This window comes from Drosophila gunungcola, unplaced genomic scaffold (assembly GCF_025200985.1).
Source record: "Drosophila gunungcola strain Sukarami unplaced genomic scaffold, Dgunungcola_SK_2 000018F, whole genome shotgun sequence".
Taxonomy (NCBI): Eukaryota; Metazoa; Arthropoda; class Insecta; order Diptera; family Drosophilidae; genus Drosophila; species Drosophila gunungcola.
Genome location: NW_026453200.1, coordinates 276,085 through 298,395, shown reverse-complemented (window position 1 = coordinate 298,395; position 22,311 = coordinate 276,085). Strand labels below are relative to the sequence as shown.

The following is a 22,311-nucleotide window of genomic DNA, read 5'->3' as shown; positions in this document are numbered from 1 at the left end:
AAAATCCAATTAGCGTTTTCTTTTCCATTATACCTCTGTAAACAGCCGCATAATTGTAGCAAACAAACAGCCCGGAACGTTTTTAAGAAAAAAATACCGGATATTTAACGATATTTCGTTAGTGCCACCACTGCAACAGCTGGTTTTATACGTTAGGATGGCGAAAGTTTTGATTTCTTTTGAATATAAAACCTATTTAATGTACAAATTACTGAAAACTAGAACAAGCATAGCAAATCCTGGTCGCAGGTCCATAATGTATTACCGCTGGACCTTTGGCATGAAAAAACTCCCACATGTGAGGGAATCTTTGCACTTTTTTAGAAATTGTGGCTGTCGCCTCAGCAAACCCGTCAAACAACACCATCAGCTCCCCTCTCTTGTCGTGCAAGTTGGCAAGTGCATCGGTCGCATTATGAATATCCTGTTGGACATTAAAGATATCCGTAAACTCGCTCATATTCATGATATTTAACTCATTTCGTTTTGATTTGCGACAATTCAAAAGTAAACAAACCCAGATCAGCTGTTCGTGCCACTCACAGGTCGGAGTGGCAGTGGCTAAATGCTAATGCGCCAATCGAATCAGGCACATCTAAACACTAATGCGGCAGTGGAATCAGGCTATAAGAAAAAACAGCTGTTGCAGAATATAGTAGCTGTTGCAGATACGCTGCCTCTGTGAACAGGCAATTTGCCGCGAAAAACATGCTCAGAAACTTCGGCGGTCGGGACCGATTACCTTAAGTATCGACTACAATATTTATCGAGATGGATGCTTAAATGCCGTCAAATTAAAGTCTTAGCTTGGCCACACTTCCAGCAGTCGAAAAAATATGTATACAATTAAATGAAAATACAATATGAGTTTTTGTAATAAGTAACCAATATGAATAATTGCGTTGTTGAGGTGGAGTACGAATATGTTGTGTTAAAAGTAAGTTTACAAAAAGGGATCTCTTATATATGTACGTACGGATGCTTAAATATTATGGATTAGTGTCGCATTAAGCATGTTTGGTTTTCAAAGCATTACAAAAACGATTTTTGTTTCAGATTAATGGTTACGATATTAGTCATTTGCCAAGGTATGAAGCGGTTCAAAAGTTCCTTCAAGCTAAAGAAACCCTAGTAGTTGAACTGTGCAGACAGAAGCACAATGAATTAGATTTAATGTTAGAACCAGACGCCAATACCAAACTATCAGATGTGGACAAAATCGATCCGATTTTGCAAGTAAATACCTGCGAGCCAGTCTTTTCTACCCTACTAGCGAAACCAGTCGAAGCAGCCCCATCAGCGTCCACAAGAACTGCCAGTGCCTCTCAACAAGTGGATTCCACCCCCTCGACAATTCCTGCAGCTTCGGAAGTAATCACAACAAAGAATCCTGTTATCTTAACTCTGCGTGCTTTAAGCCATGAAGAACGGTCAGGTCGCTCCGGAGTTTTTGCCGCTTCGAAGGAAACGCAGACCCATACCTCGATCCAAACAGACGTCTTGAAAGATCACGACATAGTTCAGACTCTGACCGACCACTTTATCGAGCAGGAACACCACTTGTTCGAACAATGTTTGGAGCCGGAAATCGATATTGAGGTAGCTAACATAAACAAATTTGTGTAAACACGTTGCCTTTATGCAACAGGACCGACGCAATTCAAGCTTTGTGTTTTAGCTTAAATTTAGATATTAGCCGTTTACTGACTGATTATTACACCTTTTCAGAGGGTATTTCGATTATGTTTGATAATTTTGTGTATAAGAGTACATCTCAGGAATATACTGTAAAATTTCTTGTCGATCGGACTAAAATTCGCTGAGATACCGATTATCTCGTAATCGTGATCAAAGCAGGTATGCGGTTTGTAAAAAACGTTCGACCCTTTTTCCTCGAAACTATGTTTTTCAAGGCTGTGAGTAACGTTACCCATCCCATTTTGCACCCATCCTTTATACAGTAAATTCTTGCGGATGAATAAAACTGGCTATTAAAAATATTTTTACAGGCAATAATAGGTTGATTTTTATGTAAAACCGAGCCAAAAATTTAAATCGAAATTTAAGTGTTTTCAACAATATTTAAATTTTGCAATAGCTGCTAGGGTGTATAAACTTCGGCTTGCCGAAGTTTGCTTCTGCTCTTGTTATAGCAAAGGTATTTCCTAAAATAATACAACATTTATTTAGTAATATCAAGCTAATTAGAAAACAAAAATAAATTTCAGTTCTCAACATAGCATATTGTGAAGATAAATACAAATCTTTACCTAGGTAAGGTAAAAGGTTGCCTCATATTTGTATGCTCGGTAAATTGTAATCGTTGAAAAGTATGTTACAGGTAGAAAAAAGCGTTTCCGTCCCTATAAATTGACGAGTCGATCTAGCCATGTCCGTCTGCCTGTCTGTCTGTCTGTCTGTGCGTCTGATGAACTTCGTGATTTCGGAAGCTGTAAAAGTTAGTTTACCTAATAGTCTTTCTTGTGTTTACTAGTTAGGGTATAAGGTACCAAAAAGGTGTTTTTTAAATATCTGAAATCGTAAACAATTAATGTATCTAGAGTTCAACACGTATAAATAAAATAACAACTAAGTTTTGCAGATTTGTCAAAACATTGTCCTATGACAACTTTAACCTAAAGTTGACCGATTTTTGTAAAGTTCAAATCCAAGTAAAAGTTAATTTAGTTCTATACTCATACGGTCAAAAATTATGAAATTTTAATTTTCTTTCGAAAAAGTTTAATCAAGTTTAAATTGTTTTTTATTTAACAGGAAGTAACGCTCATTAAGGCGGTTGAAAATGCAAACAGTGATCAAATTGGGCTCCTTGTTTGCTCCTCTGGATTTCAATCGACAAACATCGATACGAATAAATGTGATGTAGTGTGCAATGATTCAGAGCACTGCGAGGATGTGTTTATCAGTGGTATACAACCGGAAAGTATAGCCCATCGAGATGGTCGCCTACGACAGGGTGATCAGATACTACGTGTTAACGGTGTGGATGTGAAAAACCAGGACGAGGTAGAAGCACAGATAGCGGATAGTAGCACCGCAGTAACGCTCCTAGTTAGTCGAATTCTATACCCTGTAAGATTGAGTTTGTTTTTACAGTGCCTAATTAAAATGTATTTTAAATTTTCGAGACTCCACGTTAATACGGGTACGACAATACAATGTTCGCCTCATTCATTGACGGATTCATTGAAGCTCAGAGATAGTTCTTATACATTGAAGCCTCGCTTTTTCCATACGTTTTGTCGTCAACTCCAATGAATGAGCAAAATTGTACTTTTTAAATACAATTTTGACCATTGATGTGTCGGCCCGGTGGTATTTTATCAAATGGTATTTTTTTACCCAATTCCATCTAGTATTTTTACTATCGGGTATCGGGTTCTGTCAATTTTCTTCAGTCATTACTCATTGGAATCGTCATACGTTTTTCTTGCTCACACTTACGTAAAATCGTATAGATGAATGAGGCCAGCAATGTAGTGTCATATGCCCATAAGCGGTGCAGATGTGTTATCAATTTGCCCTGAAGACGGTTGTCTTTGAAGCAATCAAAAAATATCGAAAGGATATTATTAAAACATTGCATTTTTTAATGTTTCCATTATCTCATGACCCCGAGCCGTCTTACAAAAAACTAACTCACAAAAAATGTAACTCGCAAAAAATGATCACATTTTTCATTTTGTCCTTTTAAAGGTTAGCTAAGAATCAAAAATAATATAGTTAATGAATACCACTTTAATTAGGCACTGGCTTGAGTTTCAGAAGTTACGCTTTTGACTAATTATGATATTATTAACTTGATTTTAATAGGAAGACGAGGACGACGAAGATATTAATTTTGAATACGCGAATACATTTTTACCAGATGACTACACAAATGTAGTGGATAAATTGGACAAGGTTCTAATAAGTCACGTTCAAACTTTTGAAGAAATATCCAATGAAACTAGTGGGCATCCTGCCAAATGCTGTCACTCGCCATCTGATCAGCAGCCATTAGATTCCAATGTCAAAATATCTTCGTTGCCGAAAAAAATGATTGACCAATCTATAAAGTCGTGTAGTAAAATAAAACTTCATCCAGATGCAACTTTGGACCATCGAACAACTTTGAATCAATCTTCAAGCGAAAGTCAAGTACAAGTCCAATACGAGTACGACGAAAGCGAGCACATCTACGAGACCATTCCAGAAGATTCCGAGTCTGAACCACTTTACTGTTCACCGTATCAAAGTTCAAACGGCAAAACTTCAATGGGTTCCTGCTCATCCGCACTAGCGGCGACACCGGCTGAAGCATTAGAAACGACAATGCAGCAACAAACTCAGCGAGTCGCCCAATGGTTGGGCTTAAAACCGCATTATCCCAGAGCTATGCATACGCTGGTTGGTCGACCCCCACCATTAAAATTAAGCCAACAACCAACCTGTAGTCGTGTTTTTACATTGCGCAGCACATTGACCAACACAAGCCGGTCCAGCAGTAGTGGAGTTGCATATAGCGCCTATGGACCAAACAATATTGTTAGTGGAAACGTGGCTCCTGGCGAAGAAGTTGACAACTCATCGAGTGCCTACAACACTGGTGGCTCTAACAACAGTGCCTCGCCCCATCAAAATATAACGAATGTTGATGATGATATCACTGCCAACCAAAAGTTAGAAAACACAGTGACTGATGGCCCCAGAGACTCAGTGGATTCAACTGCTGTGAGCAGTATGTTGCTGTTGCCATTTGGCAAGTCTGGTCGTATTGGTCTTTGTTCTTCCAATTTGCCAACAGCGTATGTCAGCGGTAGGTAATCAATATTAAAATTCATTGTTATTCGGTTCTTACCAGTATTAGAGAGAACTGTATCCAGCTAGCTGTCTCAAAAATTCTGCGTATTCATATCTTAATTCTTATTAAAATTTTCCCGAAAAATGCTAAAATCAGGCGGAATGCTTCGCAGAGCATTATAGTTTCTCGCAGTGAAGAAGAAAACTTAAAGCCTACTAAAGTTTGTATATTCTTGATCAGCATCAAAAGCTCAGTTTATCTCTTATAGGGAACTAAGTCTTAAAACGTCCTACAACATTTTTCGGTGCTAGGCATATATCAGCTTTCTCGTATAGGTACATAACAGACGTCCAGAAGAATTTAGTACGTGTACTAGTAACCGAGCTAAAGCCAAACGGACAGAAAACTGTTTTTGGACAGATACTTAAGTGAGTCTTACATCGGCAATGATAATTAAAGAACAAGTGTGGGCAAAAAGTAAGGTGATTTTGTTTGTAAAATGAAAAATCGTTATTTATCCATCTAATTTTTGATTACGTAAGAGAAAAACGAAGTTGGCTTCGTGGGAATAGCCAGAAGTCACACGGATCCAAATCAGGAGAGTACGGTGGTTGTGACGAAATGGTCACGAAGAACAATTGCAAGAAGTTGAGCACTTTTGGTACCAAACGAGATTTGACGCAGACCAAATGGTCTTTAAAAATAGTTTTCACAGAACCCTTTAATATGCCGATCATATCAGTAAGTGGTCTAACAGTCAACCGACGATTTTTGTGCATGACGAGTTGGTCATCTGTTGACGTCGATGGTTGATGGTTCGCGATCCTCTTTGTACCACTTATAAGCATTTTCCTGCGACATGGTAGAATCACCAATGGCCTTCCGCAAAATCCTTAACGTTTCCGCAGCCGAAATTTCATTTTGCAAACAAAATTTGATGGCACTTCTCTGCTTGTTAATTCTGACATTGTAAAAATCGAAAAATGCACTCTTGGTCGTTTGGTAAACACGAGCGTAAATATGATACTGATAACGACATTGACATGAAATTTGGGCCAGATGTCATTAACAGTCTTGCCAATTAAAAAAAAAAGCACTAGCCCGAAATTTTGGGTCCGAGGAGTTTAAATTGAAAATTCTCCTTACCTTTTGCCTACAGTAGTAGTACAAGTTTACAGCGTACGACCACGCTGTGACTCTAATACTCTAAAATGCGATGCTACCATTCAAAAATTGCAACAAATTTATTAGCTATTTCTTAACAGATAAATACTCAAATTTTAAATTGGCGTGTTTTGCCATAACAAAAAACACATTTTATTCTCTGTACTTGCTTTAATTGTAAGTTCACCGCGATTATGAAAAATGTACATCAATTTGACTTTATTTTCCCGACTACCAGTAGCGAAAGTACCCATAGATGAACCGAGATTTATGTTTCACAATTACAAAATAAAATAAGATTAAATTTAACATAAAAACAAGAAAGGAAGCAAACTTTGACCAGTGAAGTTCACATACCCTTGCAGCTTTGCAAACATTAAATATTCTTGAAAACATTAAAATTATGATTTACTTGCTAGTGATTTATACAAACCATTCTTTCCTTTTTATTTCAGAGAGCCACAGCAAGGCAAGCTACGAAAATGAGAACATTCAACTCAAAAACGACCTTAAGTTATTGGGAGTGAAGCAAACTGAAGAACCCTATAGCCATTGTCCACAGTTCAACGCGCCAAATTTGAGTAGCTATCACTTCGTAAGTAGTCAGGAGGTAAGTGCTTCGACACGCTAATTTAGCCCGCCAGGTTCTTATTCTTGTGTACGAATTAGCCCTCAAATAGTTTCCTATTTAATTTGACTACACGGGTTTGTTCGACAATTCGTTTGTTGCACAAGAATTTTATTTGCCCAACAATCTTAGCGAACATTCATTGTCGAAAACTTTCAAAGGCAGCATTTTAGCAGTAATAGCAATCGGTAATATTTTTGTTTTTCTCCAACTTAATGTTCGCTCGAGGGCAGCCAAGATTTTTTATTTAGTTGAAGAGAACGTGTTTTTCAAACAAATCCGCCAGTGGATGGCCGGCTTCAAAAGGCAATGTTAAATTTATAACAGCTTTGTTGGCGTGGCTTTTTCGCAGGAAGGTTTTCTTTTTGATATTAAGTCGAGCTAAGCTTTTCCTAATAGTTTCCGGTTAAGTCACATTCATGGGATCTGCCTTCTTGGCTCTTAGTCACCGCAGCTGTCACTTCTATAATCCGATCTAAGTAACACAAGCAAAATGTATTCTTTTTTATACTGCACATACATAGTTTCGTATAGGATTATTTTAAACTTTATTGTGTGCAGCAATAGTAAAAACTGTAGTTTCCGTAGGAGCAAAGCATTTTATATTGCAAATTCTTCTAGAGCTTTGCTTCATAGCATTGCCATACTAACTAGACCACTTTTGTAAACAGAATTTTGAATAAAATATAGCATAACATTTTTAACCCTGAATGAAATTCTAAGCAATAAACACTAAAATATACAAATTAAGAGATTTGTGATTGTGTTCTTTGAACTAGTTCTGAGTTGCTGCTACAGCTTTGCCCTAACAGTGTTGTAAAGCATAGATTAATACAAATATAAAAATACTTGATTCATCGTTGGAAAAGGTGGATGTTATTAGTCGCTGGCTTGTGGGAACATCTGACGTGTATAGAAGATAAAGACTAGGCAGAAGGACTCTTTCTTCAATATCCAACTCAGTGGCAATACAGTTTTATAAACTCATTAGGGAAACAATTTTGGGGTCTAAGTTTTCGTTTGTGAAATAAGGATTTAAAAGCGGAAGAGTTCGAATTTGATATTTTAGGAAAGGTCCATCTACACCGGTTTGATCTCTGGAGGATTTTATCGGTTTAAATTTGTAAGCCAGTACTATTGGCATTTCATGCATGAAGAGCAGCGGTCATCATACATACTATCACATAATCGCACTTAATTTGTGTGAGTAATTTGCACGGCCAAACTTGTCACTGTTTGTGTACCGTCTGGGGTTATTAGATAGTTACCTGGTAATCGCTGTTGTAGAGGGTGCTGCTGGCTCTTAGCTTGTAGTGTTGACAACACAGTTCGGCAGATGGCGCCACCTAAACCAGAAGAGCAGCGGTCACCATAAATACTATCACATAGTCGCACTTAATTTGTAGTACCCTAATCATTTCAGTGTGTGTGTGTGCATTGAAGTTAATAAAACATGTTCAATGTAGCCATGCTCGTCGGTCAGTCCGTCTGTTTCTATGCAAACTTGTCTCTCAATCTTAAAGCCATCTGGTTGAAACCTACCCAAAAGTCGTCTTGCTTATGCAGTAAGGATATAAGTCGAAACAGACCGAATCCGACGACTATGCCATATGCCATATAACAATATACTTTAAGAAATTGTAATGGTTTACCATTTTAGAATTCCAGTTTTAATAATTTTTAATTCGGACAATCGGATAAAACGTTATAGCTTATTTTTTAACACAAATACTCATAGAAACCAAAATATAGTCGCTTTTAAGAATATTTTATTTCTTTGGCTTGCCAAAGTTTTCTTTTTTTCTGGTTTCTTATTGTAAACTCACTTGCTAAGATTTTTATTTTTTTTTAACGTCTATCCAATCAATTCAAATTGCATTCGAAGGGCTATTGCCTTTTTTTGCCCTTGTGATTGTTAATTTTTAGAAAAACAAATTTAAACTTAAAGGATTTAATTTTGTTTAAGGAAAGTAATCGATTCAAAGTTTTTTGGACAAAGGTATGTTTTTCTATTTTGTTTTAAGATTTTGTATTACAAATATTGAGAAATAACGGTGCAATTTATTGTGGTGTTTTCGGAGGTCCCAAAAAAAAAGTACCCTAGAAGTGTATACAAATATAACAAAACACACAAAAATTGCGTTGTTTTGAAGACGTTTTTTTGGGTTAAATAATGTTTCTTATTTCAATGCCAAATTGACAATTTTCGACCAACCGAAAATATCGAAGGTGAATGTATAGTAAATACATTAGGGAATGATTAGTTTTAATTTGAAAACAATGTTGAGCTTTCATGTCAGTAGTTTTAAAAAATGTCTATTCGAGAAAAACGCGTTTAAAGTTTCCTTAGAACGACGACCTTGAACGTTAGAAACAAATTAAAGTTTTTAAATATTAAACTCCGTTAATTCGTCCGATTTTTATCCTGCGGCAGACTTAAACGTGCAGCTAGGCAAGCGACACGAGGATGTGCACAGTTGACTTGGACTCGTTGACTTGTTAAACCAAACTGAATTCCCTTTTTCGACTAATTTATTTGTTTATAGGTTGCAAATAGATGCCATGAATCCACAAGTTCAAAACGAAATTCTGGACTGCCCAATGGCGAAAACGGTGACGAAATTCCAATGGTTTGGAAAGTAAAGAGACGCCCAGACGGAACGAGATATATTGTAAAAAGACCAGTGCGTAATCGTCACCAAATTGCTATCCGGAAAAATATGCGCTGTAACGAGCTTACCACAACGGAAGAGGATACAGTATCTGAAGTCAAGATTGGTCGGTATTGGACAAAGGAAGAACGAAAGCGGCACATTGAAAGAGCTAGAGAGAGGCGGCATAATCAGACGCAACAACAGTAACAGTAATAGCTAAAGTAACATTTTCCTCTGTAATCATTTAATTATTATATAGCTTTAACTACAGTTTTCGTAAATTACATAGAGGAGGGGTCAATAAGGTTGGACACTTTTTGATTTTGAGCATTAACAGTATTTAGCTTTATGAAGCTTTATATTTTGTTTTTTAAATTAAATAAAAAACAAATTCATTTTCCCTAGACACTTTTTGATTTTGATCTTTCATTTCCTCATTACCTTGTTAAAGCTAAATACCGTTATTAAGCTCAACATTTTATTTTTGAAATTATAGTAAAAAAAACATTTATTTTCCTTTGAGAAATAAAAAAAACTGTAAAGAGGGTGTGGGTAAGGATACATTTGAAACTGATTTTAAAACTATCCTAAAAGCGATCTGATTATTTAGAAAAAAAGTATTTTATTTTGTTATTACATATAAAAACATATGGTTGCTTTTAAACGACTTACATTTCCGTTAAAATAAGGAAATCATATTGCCAGAACCGCCCTATTTCTTTGAAATTGAAGTTGAAAATTGATGTTTTGTAAAAATGGAGCTTGGTCACCTAACAGCATTTCGTTAAAAACAGAAATTGTTGAAGTAGCAAAAATGAAATAAGATTAACAGTCGCAACCTACAGACCCCTTCCATTTTCCCCTTTTAAATTTAAGTTCGCGATCGCAAAAGATTCAAAACTGCTTACTTGTCATGAGTAATGACTGACAAAACTTACAGAGATTATAAGAGTTACAGTCTTAGGGTAAGTTTATGTTAGTTCATAATCAAGACTTACATTAATTCCCCTAAAAGTTGTGCTTTATCAAAATGTAGTTTTGATATTTTAATTTTATTTTCAATAGAATTCGTCCATGGTCTAAGCTTTGACGATCTTTTAAAGTTCATATAAAAAAAAAGATGAATAAATGATTGTCAAAAATTTTCCGCATATATATGTTTTGTTGTTAATTGTTCCTATACTAGTTATTTGTTAGAGTTATCCCATCCATGCATACAGTCTTCGTTGATGCAGATGAATACGTACAGCATATAAATACATATTGAGTAATTTTAAAAAATATTTTGTGTAAGCTATAACATAAAATTGTGAGTATTTTCTAAGATAATAAAAATAAAGTAAATACAGGTAAAAAGAGTATACATTTTAAATAAAGCCGGTTGGGGCACGGGTGGTAATGGGCGTGGAACTATTTGCTATTACACCTTTAACCGTGCTTTGACTCGAACCAAATTTTTTATGAATGCTGTGTGAGTTGTGTCGAAGTCGTTGAGGATCGAGGTGCTTTTGGCGAAGGAAAGTAATTCTCCCAGCTTTCTTCTGGAGGCTTCTTCTAGCGATGGCAGTTCCGGGGAGCCCAGGTATTTCTCCATGCATTGCATTGCGGCCAAACCAAACAACTTTGTCAGCTTGTTTCTTTGTTATGTTATTAGATTTAAACAAATTAACCGAATACAGTACAGAACAGTTCTTAAATCTCATTTCAAATAATTAACTAAAAAAGCATTTAAAATCTTGTTTTAACACCTGTTGAAGATTGCCCTTCTGTTAGGATAACTAGCTAGAAAATTTGTTCTTACCGTTGAAATAGCGTACCATTAGAAAACGCATTGGATCTCCTCACACCCATGTAATCCTTAACTTGCCGTAAGCTCCAATGTAAATCTTCCATAAAAATACGGACCTGTGGCCCAAAAAATGTCGCCAAGAGTCAAGCCTCGCGCCTTTTACTACATGCCGATCCTGCCTAGTCTCGCAATATAAAAAACACGAAATTGCTACTGCGCACTCACTGGCAATCGAGAAGACACTTAATCAATGTCCGAAGCCACTGACTATAGAGCAGTACAAGGCTAGGCAACCCGAGGTCCTTGCTGCAAGACGGCGGCAAATACGAAGTAAGGATATCAGACCAAAAGGAAGAGGTGGTCAGCTTGCCAATTATCTTTTAGCACAGCCTACGAAATTTGGGCGCAAAAAGAGGTCCTTGGGAAACACATGAGGAAAGGCGAAGCAGAGGCAGAGCAACAGCAGAGCACCAACAACGAACAGAAACAGAGGAATGGTGGCAGCAGTGAGTAAACAAAAAATATTTATTTAATTTAATACTGAATATGGCAAATTTTAATAAACAAAAATGAAAGAAGAAACCAAAATAATAATATGAATAGATAAACAAAATACGCATATAATCCTGTTGGGCAACAAAAAAAGCTGATGTATTCGATTTGCCCATATGTGAATTAAAAATTAAAATTGCTATGTGATTTTCATTTCGGGATGTGGTTCAGTGTAAGTGTTCTATTAGAGAAACATACACAACATCTCACAGCACTAAGATATCGATAGTTGTCATTTTTGGTTATTGTGCTCCCTATGTAATGCTGATAGCCGGCAAAGTAATTTTGATTGAATTCTGGTGCGCTAAATCAACAATAACAGTATTTTATTCTTATAAGTTGTATTTGGAGTAGAGAACGTTATCAGGAGGGGGTTTCCCTTGTATTTTTGTCATTTTTTCGTTGTCTCTGCATATGTATTCAAAGGCGTGTCGGAATACTGCCGGAATGTGTACCTGGCCATATAAGTTTTCTAGTGTACACACGTAAATTTTTGGCCACTTTACTTGGGTGCCATTGAGTGTTACTTGTGAAACAACAACACAAACGTGATATTCTGCAGTACATTGTGTCTAGTTGATCCGATAGCAGGGAAAGTGTTGGCCAAAATGTTACATTTCAATTACAGATCAGCTATTTATATGCCTATATTGTTGTTGGTCTGAGACAGGGGTGGGAGCATAAAAGAAGTTACAAGGGGTGAGTGACACAAAAGTTGTGTGTTAGGGGTTGGTTATGAGCGCGGTATTCGGTGTGTTTTGTGGCATCGCGGATAACAAGATTCGGTGAGAGAGCAAACACTTTAATTTTGCTTTTGGTAGCTATTTGCGCTTAAAATTTGTCTACAATCCGAGTAAGTCCGCCTGAGTGTGACATTCTACTAAGTACATATGTACATATATACCCATGGACGATGGATAGGCATACTATTATACTCGTGTGTAGCAATTACTCCCATAAACATGCGTATGTATACCAAATGCACTTTCGGTCTCTTTTATATATTGCAGAGAATCTAGTAAGGGAAGGCACTGCAAATATTTTTAAGCAACCGCAAGGAAAAAAGAGTTGACTTGCTGATTTGAAAATGTGGTTAAACGAGGAAATCCTGTAGTTTATTGACATGTCTGCAGCACACATCAACTCGGAATTCAGTGGGTTCAATAGAGTGAGTTCTAGTTCAGCATCCAGCTCCATCTCATCATTCAACTTCTCATCGGCTTCCGTGTCATCGAGCTCCTCCTCATTGCGCGAAAGTGGTGTTGTACCGGGCGAGAGTGTCAGCGGCTGCTCGCTGTCCGCGAACTTTGTTACGCTTCAAAAAAAGGACAAGAGTGCTATTGCTGCCATTGCGATGTCGACCCAAGTCACTCCGAAGATCTTGAGCAACATTAATTCGAAGGAGTCAATCCACAAATCGAACCCCGTGCATCACCACGAAATGGTTGAGGAACCCAAAGTCAATGCTGCGTCTCTCCCACTGTCCGACGATCCGCGAACACTGCAACTGGCGTTGGAACTGTCCCTGGTCGGATTCAATGACAATCAAACTTGCTTTGCACAGCCTGCTCAAGCCCTATCATTACCCCTAACCGCACAAAACGACTTCGAGATGGGCACCATTAATGGAGTGCCCGCGTTCTCCAAAACCGATAGCACCCTGCCGCCACCGTCGGCATCCAGTTGCCTCTTGTTACCCGTTGCCGGCACCGCCAGCCTAGAAGATCGATCGAAGAAGTCGCAAAACATGACCGAATGTGTTCCAGTACCCAGTTCCGAACATGTTGCCGAGATAGTCGGTAGACAGGGTAAGTGGAATAGACAATAGGACTCTGTGCATTTAGTTCCGTTTTCGACTTGACACTCTTTTGTTACTCATTTATGTATTTGTATGGTATCAATGTCGTAAGTAGACATCTGATTTTATATAAAACATGAAGAAGATTTTTTAAATTATAAAATGTATCATTTTTTTTATATATTTCAAACTTACCTATTAATGTTCAAAATCTATGATCATAAGTAAATCACCAAGGCGTTACTAATGTAAACTTAATAGGTTTCAGCATCAGAGATTTTATGACTTTCAGTTGCGAGACATTTCCATTTTCTTCAATCATACAGGAATTTAATTATTCTTTTCCAAATTCTTACGATATTTAATCGATTATCGGGCCAGCTTTATCCTTCGTACTATGAACGTCACTGCATATTTGGAAAACGGAGTTCGAGCATAGTGTTCTCTCTTGTTTTTTGTTAGCAATGAGTGGCTAAAACGTGAGGGAGAAATGATTGGGATAACCTCAGTAAGCTCAGATAAAGCGTCCAAAACTCCTCCATTTTATGAAAACAATTTTAAAGTTCGTAGTTCTTTGGTAATTAAACAAAATACAGTACAGAATTAAAAGCTCTTTTTGCCCGTAGTTCAAATAAAAAGGACACAAAATTAAAAAATGTAATAAAAAAATCTCAAAATTTGTTAACAACAAAAGGAAATGGAAACAAACTTCGGCAAGCCCAAGCTTATATCCTCTTGCAGCTATTTCAAAAATAAAATTTCCTTTAAAAAGACAATATTTTGATTTTTATGCCTACATGTTAAACAACAGGGAAGATATGATGATTTTCCTCTAAATTATTCTATCGTTCCTATTGTTACACATCATTGTTAGTAGTTCTGAAATAGCAAACCATTACTATGACTAAAAGTATATTCAAGTCACTTGAAGTTGGCTTCCTTTCTTGTTTAGATTTGAAATTGATTCATTCAAACAAATTAAAGCTATATGCTGGATATTTAACTTAATTTTATACGCTTTCATACAGCTGCAACACGAAAGTTCGATAAACTAATTTTATAGTATTGCCAACTTAGCTCCTTTCTTATTCGGTCGGGAATTTCGTTTTGTTGCGGAGAAAAGGATGCGGGTTGAGCAACGGGTATCTTATAGCTGGACAGCCACACCATAAGCCTAAAAAATAAAAAAAATATTTTTAAATATCTGGTTTTCGTTTTTAGGTTGCAAAATCAAAGCATTGAGAGCTAAAACCAACACTTACATTAAGACACCAGTTCGAGGAGAGGAGCCGGTGTTCGTAGTGACTGGTCGGAAGGAAGATGTGAACAAGGCCAAGCGGGAAATACTTTCCGCTGCTGACCACTTCAGCCTAATACGAGCATCGCGCAAGCCGATAAGCGACGGCCACAGTACCGGCATAGTAGGCATTGCGAGTTGTTCCGGAGCAGGTGCGGTTCCACGCATGCAGTCTGGTCCCCCATGCATGCCAGGACAGGTAACCATACAGGTACGTGTGCCCTATCGGGTGGTGGGACTCGTTGTGGGGCCCAAAGGCGCTACGATTAAGCACATTCAACAAGAGACTCAAACTTACATCGTGACACCGTCGCGCGAAAAGGAACCAATTTTTGAAGTGACTGGCTTGCCAGACAACGTGGACACTGCACGAAAGCAGATAGAAGCTCATATTGCCCTCCGAACTGGGGCCGGATCTGGAAGCGGGGACGCCAGTACCATGCAAGGTAGTGACTTGATTGAGGCAAATGAGTTCGAGGTCCTCCCGACAATAAATTCGCTAACCCAAATACTAAATGATGATTTGAACTCCGAGATTTTGTCGTCTATATACAAAAATGCGATGCCGTCTGCACAGGACTATGCAAATAATTCAATGAAGATTGTGGGAAATGGTAGCAACTCATCAAAGCCCATGCCAGGCTATCATGCTGGCAACTGTTTTCAGAAAACTGAATTCTCTGACGTGGAAATGATGGCAACTTTGACACCAACAAGAATAACCGACAAGCATCTTCCTGCAAACGAAGTTTCCGTTCCCTTGGCCAAAGCTAATGTTGTGTTCCGCAATACGTCTAACAAAACATTAACCTTCTGCCCTCCCACATCCACATCCGCATCCGCATCCGCATCGATTCATTCCAACTCTAATGCAAATATTTTAACAAGATCTTGTTCGTCTGCTTCCTCGACAACTTCAACAAAGAGCACTAACAACAGCGCCAACACACCTCCAGAAATATTGAATATATGGAAGAATATAAGCGACTCAATTGACGTGGATGAGGGCATAGGGGACTCGCCCAGTATCTGGAATCAGCCTGCAAATATCATACCGACAGCTCACTGCTCCCCCACTATCTCAATCAGTCCTACGGACTCGCTCTTAGGCCTTGCCGAACATTCTGGACATCAAAAAAACATGCACCACACAAAAGAACCGACTGTATGTAACACCCAGCAAAAGCCACAATCCATTCAGTTACAGTCTAACCCGGACAAATTTTTAATTCACCGCGAGTGTTTCGTTTGTAATGAAAACAATGTTACTACTGCTTTGGTCCCATGTGGACATAACATGTTTTGCATGGAGTGCGCAAACCAAATCTGCATTTCCATGGAGGCAGTTTGCCCGGTTTGCAACTCTATTGTTTATCATGCAATGCGCATTCTAGGATAATTTTAGTTGTATTAGTTTTTTAAATCATTGATTATGTTTAAGAACATTTAATTCGTTGGTTTTGTAATTTATTGATGTTTTTTGTTTGTGCCTTCCGTGAAGTGCACTGAAATGTAGTTTTTTTATTCCTTGCAAAATGGTTTGACCTGGATCATTAGCATTTCAAACTACTACTACTCAAACTTTTGAGTACACGCTGCAGCATTTCGAAAAATTCGTATTGTTATCCTAACACTATAATGGACTTTTGATTATTTATACCCGTCCGCAAACAAAACAACGCTACACCAAGCAAAAGAGAACAGAAAAAAAGAACAGCCAATACCAAATTCCAATTTTGAGAAATGGAATTGCATTGTTGCAGTTCAAAATCAACTTAAATTATTTATGGTTCAATAGTTCAAATGCAAAGATTATTACGTACGAACTTATACGTAGGTAAATTGTAGATAACAACTTGTTGCTTTTTCATTTATAATTTGTTTTGGTTTAATTACGAATATTTGATGTATCGACTTTTGATTTACAAACGTTTGTGTCATTAACACATTTCTAACACTTGAACAGTCGCAGAAGGTATTATAATTTCTGTCAGCAGTTTGCAAGTTTGAAGTTGATATTTCCAATCCTATAGAGTATGTATATTCCTGATCAGCATCGGCATCTGTCCGTCCGATTCTACGCAAACTAGTCTCTCAGTTTTAATGTTTTTTGCATAAAGCATTTGCAAAAGATTGTGTTCAACAATTAAGCAAAATAATGTTTGTAAATGCGTCAGTCGACAGTCAGTAGAAAAGATTCAATTGTATTATCAGTTTTGGATATTGGAGTTTCCATTTGATGACTTATTTTTAAAGGAATGAAGTCGAGCGAATTTTTTTTATTAATTTAATATGTTTTATAGAAACCTAATGATAGGAACAAAAGATATGTAGAGGGTATTATAGTGTTTCACCAAAAGCTGGCAACGCAGTGAACGAAACATTTTTAATCCTATAAATATATTCTTGATCAGCATCGCTAGGGGAGCCGATATCGACGTGACCGTCTGTCCGTTCGTTTTGACTCAAATTAGTCCCTCAGATTTAGAGCTATCTAGATGATTTTAAAATATTTAACTATTACTGCACCCCGAAGAATATTTATACAAAATTTAAAACTGCAAAGTTCTTTTTTTCCGGTTGTTCCCATGGAAGCTTTATGCTAAAGTCCTGCAGTAGAAGAAAAGATTGGACAAACGGATATGGAAAGATCGATTCTCCTAGTGATGCTGATCAAGATTATATATATACATATATATATATAATGTCCGAAATGACTTCCTAACTGCGTTGTAAACTTTTGCAAGGGTATAGAAAATAAAGACGTTCATATAGAAGGAACAGGCGATTACATATTTACAAAAAGCGTACTAGCATTGGTTTTTAATAACTTTGTTGAGGGTGTTTTAATGCTGCTCAAAAAACAAAACAAATAAAAAGTAAAAACATTCAACATTTCCTATTAGGCATATAAATAAAGAACAGTTTCAAATCAAGTTTAGAAAAGAGGCAACGGATGGTCAGATCAGTGCGGTGGAAACTTTTGAGTGAAATTATAATACCCTCTAAATAAAAAAGCTTATTCTAAGTTATCAGTGCAAAACACTCTGTAATCCATTTAAAAAGCGATTTCGGAATATGGCAACACACTTCAACTTGTATTATTATTTGTACTAAAATACGTGTATCCAAGTAGGAGCATAGTATCTATAAGTAAAATAAATTAAATTATTCTAAAATGATAGTATCGAAATGCATGACACAAGTGAAATAGACCGGCCATCCTCTAGATTTGTTTGGCTTAAGGCTCGAATATAGGTTTATAGAAGAGTTAATACTATTAAAAAGCTATCATACAAAACAAATTCAAGACTTAAATCCAAAGAACTCCTAGAAATCGCAATTTGTTTCCTATTTTTGCATTTTTGAAGCTTCATATTTAGAAGTTTTTATAAGATTACGCTATCTGTTAAAATTTTGTTTCAGCATTTTCCTTAACCCAATAGTGTATTATAAATTTTTATTAATATAAAATGGCGGAGCAAGAGTAGTATTGATTAAAACATTTGGATTATTATTATTATTTATTTATTAACTTCTGTTTTACGAAGTTTGTTTTTTCCCTTATAAACTTTATTTTAGTTTTGAAGTTAGAAAACTAAAAATTAAGAACACGCGATGTCTTGTTACAATTACTCGAGTTTTGTTTTAAACTTAAAAAAAAATCCTTTCAAATATGTATTTGAGGTTATATTCATGAAAAATGGCTTTTAATTAAGAAGACAAATACAACTGTACTCACCATTTTTTTTAAAGGTTACACTTTTTTTTTCGTTGTAAATAATAAACGGTGCAATATTTCACACGAAGTAACCCTACAGATATTCCAGATAGATACAAAATGTTTTAAATGCAATTTTTGTATAAAATAATTACACAGGCTTAAAATCTTAAACCGATTTAGGGGGATTTTCTCAAGAGATCAAACCTTTATTTTTGCGGGGCACTTGACCCATGATTTATAAATTGATACTCAACATTTTTTTGTATGCTGCAATTTTTTTTAAGTGCGAAAGCGGTTTTAACATGTTTTCATGCCTATTTTATTTTTTATCTCCAGTTCTGCTTAACCGATTCCGATTTTGTTACGACCCTTTTTATTAGATATAAATTCAAACCCATTTCAAACAGCCTTTTTTTATTTACCAACAGGAAACTGTTGTCACCAATGATTTTAGAGGCTCTTATATTTTAAAAAGTGGGTTTCATTTTTGGTAGTTTTTTTGCCAGACTTTTTAATTAATATCAAAGTGGTATTTGAAAACGGGTTTTCACCAAATTTTAATATTATGCTTACCTTACCTTTTTTTTCTTAAAATACAGATTCTAGAATAAAAAATTGATGTAAATTGGTGGCGTAAGCGACTCAAAAAGAACCGAAAATAAAGTATGGATATCAGTGATCTACATGTTGCAAGTTTGAAGCCAAGAAGAAGAAAATGTGGTTTCTGTTATTTTTTTTAAACCACTGTATGCTTTACAGCAGTGATGTCACCTCAAATGCGTGCGTAAGATAATATACTAAAAATCACCGTTTTCCCAAATCGCCGATTTAAAAATTCGTATAAAATCAATTTACCTGCGCATTATTGACCTTAAAAGATTGTTTAATTTTAATTTTCGGTTTTGAGGCGTGTATTGTTAAAAAATTTATTTGTGGTGGCCTAACTGCAAATTTGGCAACATTTTGAAACTTCGTCGAGCTCTATCATCTATGTTAGAAAACCAACAAAAATGTACCACACAAAATTGTTTAGTGTCATTTTTTAAATAAGGGAGCCCAACTGCACCGGAAAATCTGGAAGACTTTGTCGATTTAAATTTGTAAACCGGTATTAATTTATATGGGGCGAATCAAATCAAATCTTCTCACACAGGGATTATTAGTTTAACACTAGTTTAGGGACGGTTCCATGTCATCTCCAAGTTAGACCAGTTCTCAGTGAAATATTTTTCAGATTTTTAAAAAAGTATTTCAAAAGATTGGCTATCATAAAAAAAATGTATCTTAAATGTTTTTATTTCAAAAATTGTTTGAGCCGCTTACCCAAAATATTTCATAAAAATCAGTACCGATTTCTTTCCATTTTGCATATCTTTCCAATGGAGGTGTTTATCACTGGAGAATATTTTCGCTAAACTACTATTAACTATTTTAAAATTGAACTCTTAAATTATTACCATAGACTTATAATATGGTGCATTATCTGTTTTCGTTCGAATTCTTTGAAAATAAAATTACTATCCTTTTTATATTAATATTTAAAGTTAATAATTCAGACTTCAGTTAACAGAATTGTAGTGATTAGCTTTTGATTTAGTTTTTTATTATATTCTAGAAAAATTTTCTAAAGGCACATAATGTATGTAGATCCCAAGGGAAAACTAGCAATAGAAATTTCTCATTAAATAAATGACATTTACAACAAACGTAATATAAAAGTATATTGGATCGTATAAGTAAATGTTATGACACTAATTCTCTGAAAAATAAAAATTGACTGATAAATTAGCATTAATATTAAGATCGGCACATAACATACATTATATCAATAGATAAAGTCAAATACAAATCGTTGTTTATATTTAAAAATACGATGTATGACCCACATGTGACAACTACCTTAATAAAGCTTACGATTAATGTGAATAAAAAGACTTATACATTTATAGTCAATCATATTTAATATTTATAATACAAGGTAAATTGTGCGAATGTTAAAAAAACCAAAATATTGTAGTTCTGTTTAAATTTTGATGTTTTATATTAAAATTATTTTAGACCTGTGTTATTAAAACTGTGTCCCAAGAGTATATTGAACAATCTAGTCCGATTAATTATAATAGAGGCTTATATATTTTTAAATGTATATAATTTTAAATTAAAATCTGCAAGGTCAAAAATTCAAACGAGTGAGACTAAATAAAGGTTTATTGATCGCGCAAAATGAACATTTTACATTATTTTATAAACTATTACTAGAGTAAATTAATTTCATACAAGAATTATAAAAAAAATGAGCATTTATACATATACTATATTAATATATGAAAATGTATATTACATATATATTACTATATATAAATAAATAAATATATATGTATATATTACATTATTTATATATATATATATATTTATAGATTTATGTTATATATATATTACTTAGCCCTAACAAATGTTCTAAGTAAGATACTATTGTAAGGAATTCAATGCGTTCTCATACATGCGAGGAATCAGTATTTAAAAAAAATATCTAAGATATTTTAGGACGTATAATTAATTACCAGTTCTGTTTAAGAAAATATTAAAAAAAGATCTAGGGTGCTTGTTTAGACTTATAATAAACTGGAATCTTATATGATGTTTGATGATAAAGTACATACTTATATACTATTTTGAGAAGATAATCATTACCTTTGTGGAAAAAGGGAAACAGAGGAATAAATACTATATACTAAAATTCAACATGAGAAATATTGACAACCCAACCCTTCGAGTTTTAAAAATACAACTTAGATTGATAAAGGGCGTTCCCTGGTTGTAAAGGCTGAATAAATGTAAAAATGTAAATCAGCCCAGCAACAATTTCAATTTATTAAAAATATTTTACAAAAGCTTAATGACCTGAAAATAATACTCGAAAACTTATGCTGGATCGGCTCACACTATTGAAACATCCACAATAAGTTTGAACAACACATATGATTTTGTATGTTATCAATTTATTTATCGCTGCAGAAATTGTTCAAACAACATTTTTGTGTCCATTTCCAGAAAAAAGAAAGAATGTAATGAGATTATTCTAATTCCACAACAAATTCTTTAAAAAAAACGAAAATATTGCTTTTTAGGTTGTGCTGTAACACCATAAAAAGGTTCGAAAGAAATAAATGACGTTTAAATATTAGTAAGAAATTTCATAATATTTTACCGACTATCAAAAACTAAGTGCAAGTATGATAAAGTGCTTTTGGGACTTTGTCGGCCGTCATATTTTAGTTCTTTTGAAATACCCGAACATTTCTTGTAGGCTCAAAAAACATTTTGATTAAACTCCTTAAAAAATTATTTCTAAGAATTATGTACATACGTACATTCATACAAAACGGGAGAAAATATTTTTTTACACAGTTTGTAAGGTTTTACATTTAACTTATTATTATTGGCCGCTAATGTATTTACAACGAATATTTTAAAAATGCAATTACAAACGTAATTTTATAAATAAAAAAAACCAACAATTATTGCAGGACAGAAATATATAAAAAAAGATAAATAAATTATAAATGTATATGTCTATATAAATATATTTATTTATCTAATTTAAAAGAAAAAAATACAAAAACATAGATTTAACGTAAGCTCCTCAATACCATAAATAATAATATTAACAATAGTAAAATATCCGTATTGTGTTCGACAGAAAATATAATATCTTAAAAGTACATTTCATATATCGACTTAAATCGGCATACTCTTTTTACTGATTAGTATTCACTTTTAAAAGCCGAGGCCCTTAAATTTATATAAGAAATATTTATGCAAATATAAGTATATACATATAGTAATGTATCACTAAATGGTTATATAATAAATTTTTCGGAGATAAATGGTGTGGTTTCTT

At 35.0% G+C, this 22,311-nt stretch overlaps 2 protein-coding genes across 8 annotated transcripts; both read left to right on the top strand.

Annotated features, from left to right (window-relative positions):
* Positions 1 to 780: 780 nt before the first annotated feature.
* Positions 781 to 9,520, top strand: LOC128263794 (slo-interacting protein 1). 4 transcript variants are annotated; one of them, XR_008268516.1, is made up of 6 exons: positions 781 to 937; positions 1,057 to 1,599; positions 2,776 to 3,093; positions 3,835 to 4,823; positions 6,424 to 6,563; positions 9,143 to 9,283. XR_008268516.1 is itself a non-coding variant. In XM_052999025.1 (6 exons), the coding sequence occupies exons 1-6, from the start codon at positions 890 to 892 to the stop codon at positions 9,455 to 9,457; spliced, it is 2,349 nt and encodes a 782-aa protein (XP_052854985.1). In that variant the 5' UTR covers positions 781 to 889; the 3' UTR covers positions 9,458 to 9,520. The 4 variants fall into 4 exon arrangements, 2 of the variants coding, with proteins under 2 accessions (XP_052854985.1, XP_052854984.1); XR_008268515.1 differs by having other exon boundaries at positions 6,424 to 6,578; positions 9,143 to 9,281; XM_052999025.1 differs by having other exon boundaries at positions 3,835 to 4,819; positions 9,143 to 9,520.
* Positions 9,521 to 11,822: 2,302 nt separating this feature from the next.
* LOC128263795 (RNA-binding protein MEX3A) lies at positions 11,823 to 22,292 on the top strand. 4 transcript variants are annotated; one of them, XM_052999028.1, is made up of 3 exons: positions 11,823 to 11,890; positions 12,602 to 13,399; positions 14,611 to 22,292. In XM_052999028.1, exons 2-3 carry the CDS (start codon positions 12,715 to 12,717, stop codon positions 16,083 to 16,085), a joined length of 2,160 nt encoding a protein of 719 aa, XP_052854988.1. In that variant the 5' UTR covers positions 11,823 to 11,890; positions 12,602 to 12,714; the 3' UTR covers positions 16,086 to 22,292. The 4 variants fall into 4 exon arrangements, with proteins under 4 accessions (XP_052854988.1, XP_052854989.1, XP_052854986.1 ...); XM_052999029.1 differs by having other exon boundaries at positions 11,859 to 12,290; XM_052999026.1 differs by having other exon boundaries at positions 11,859 to 12,376.
* The last annotated feature ends 19 nt before the right edge of the window (positions 22,293 to 22,311 follow it).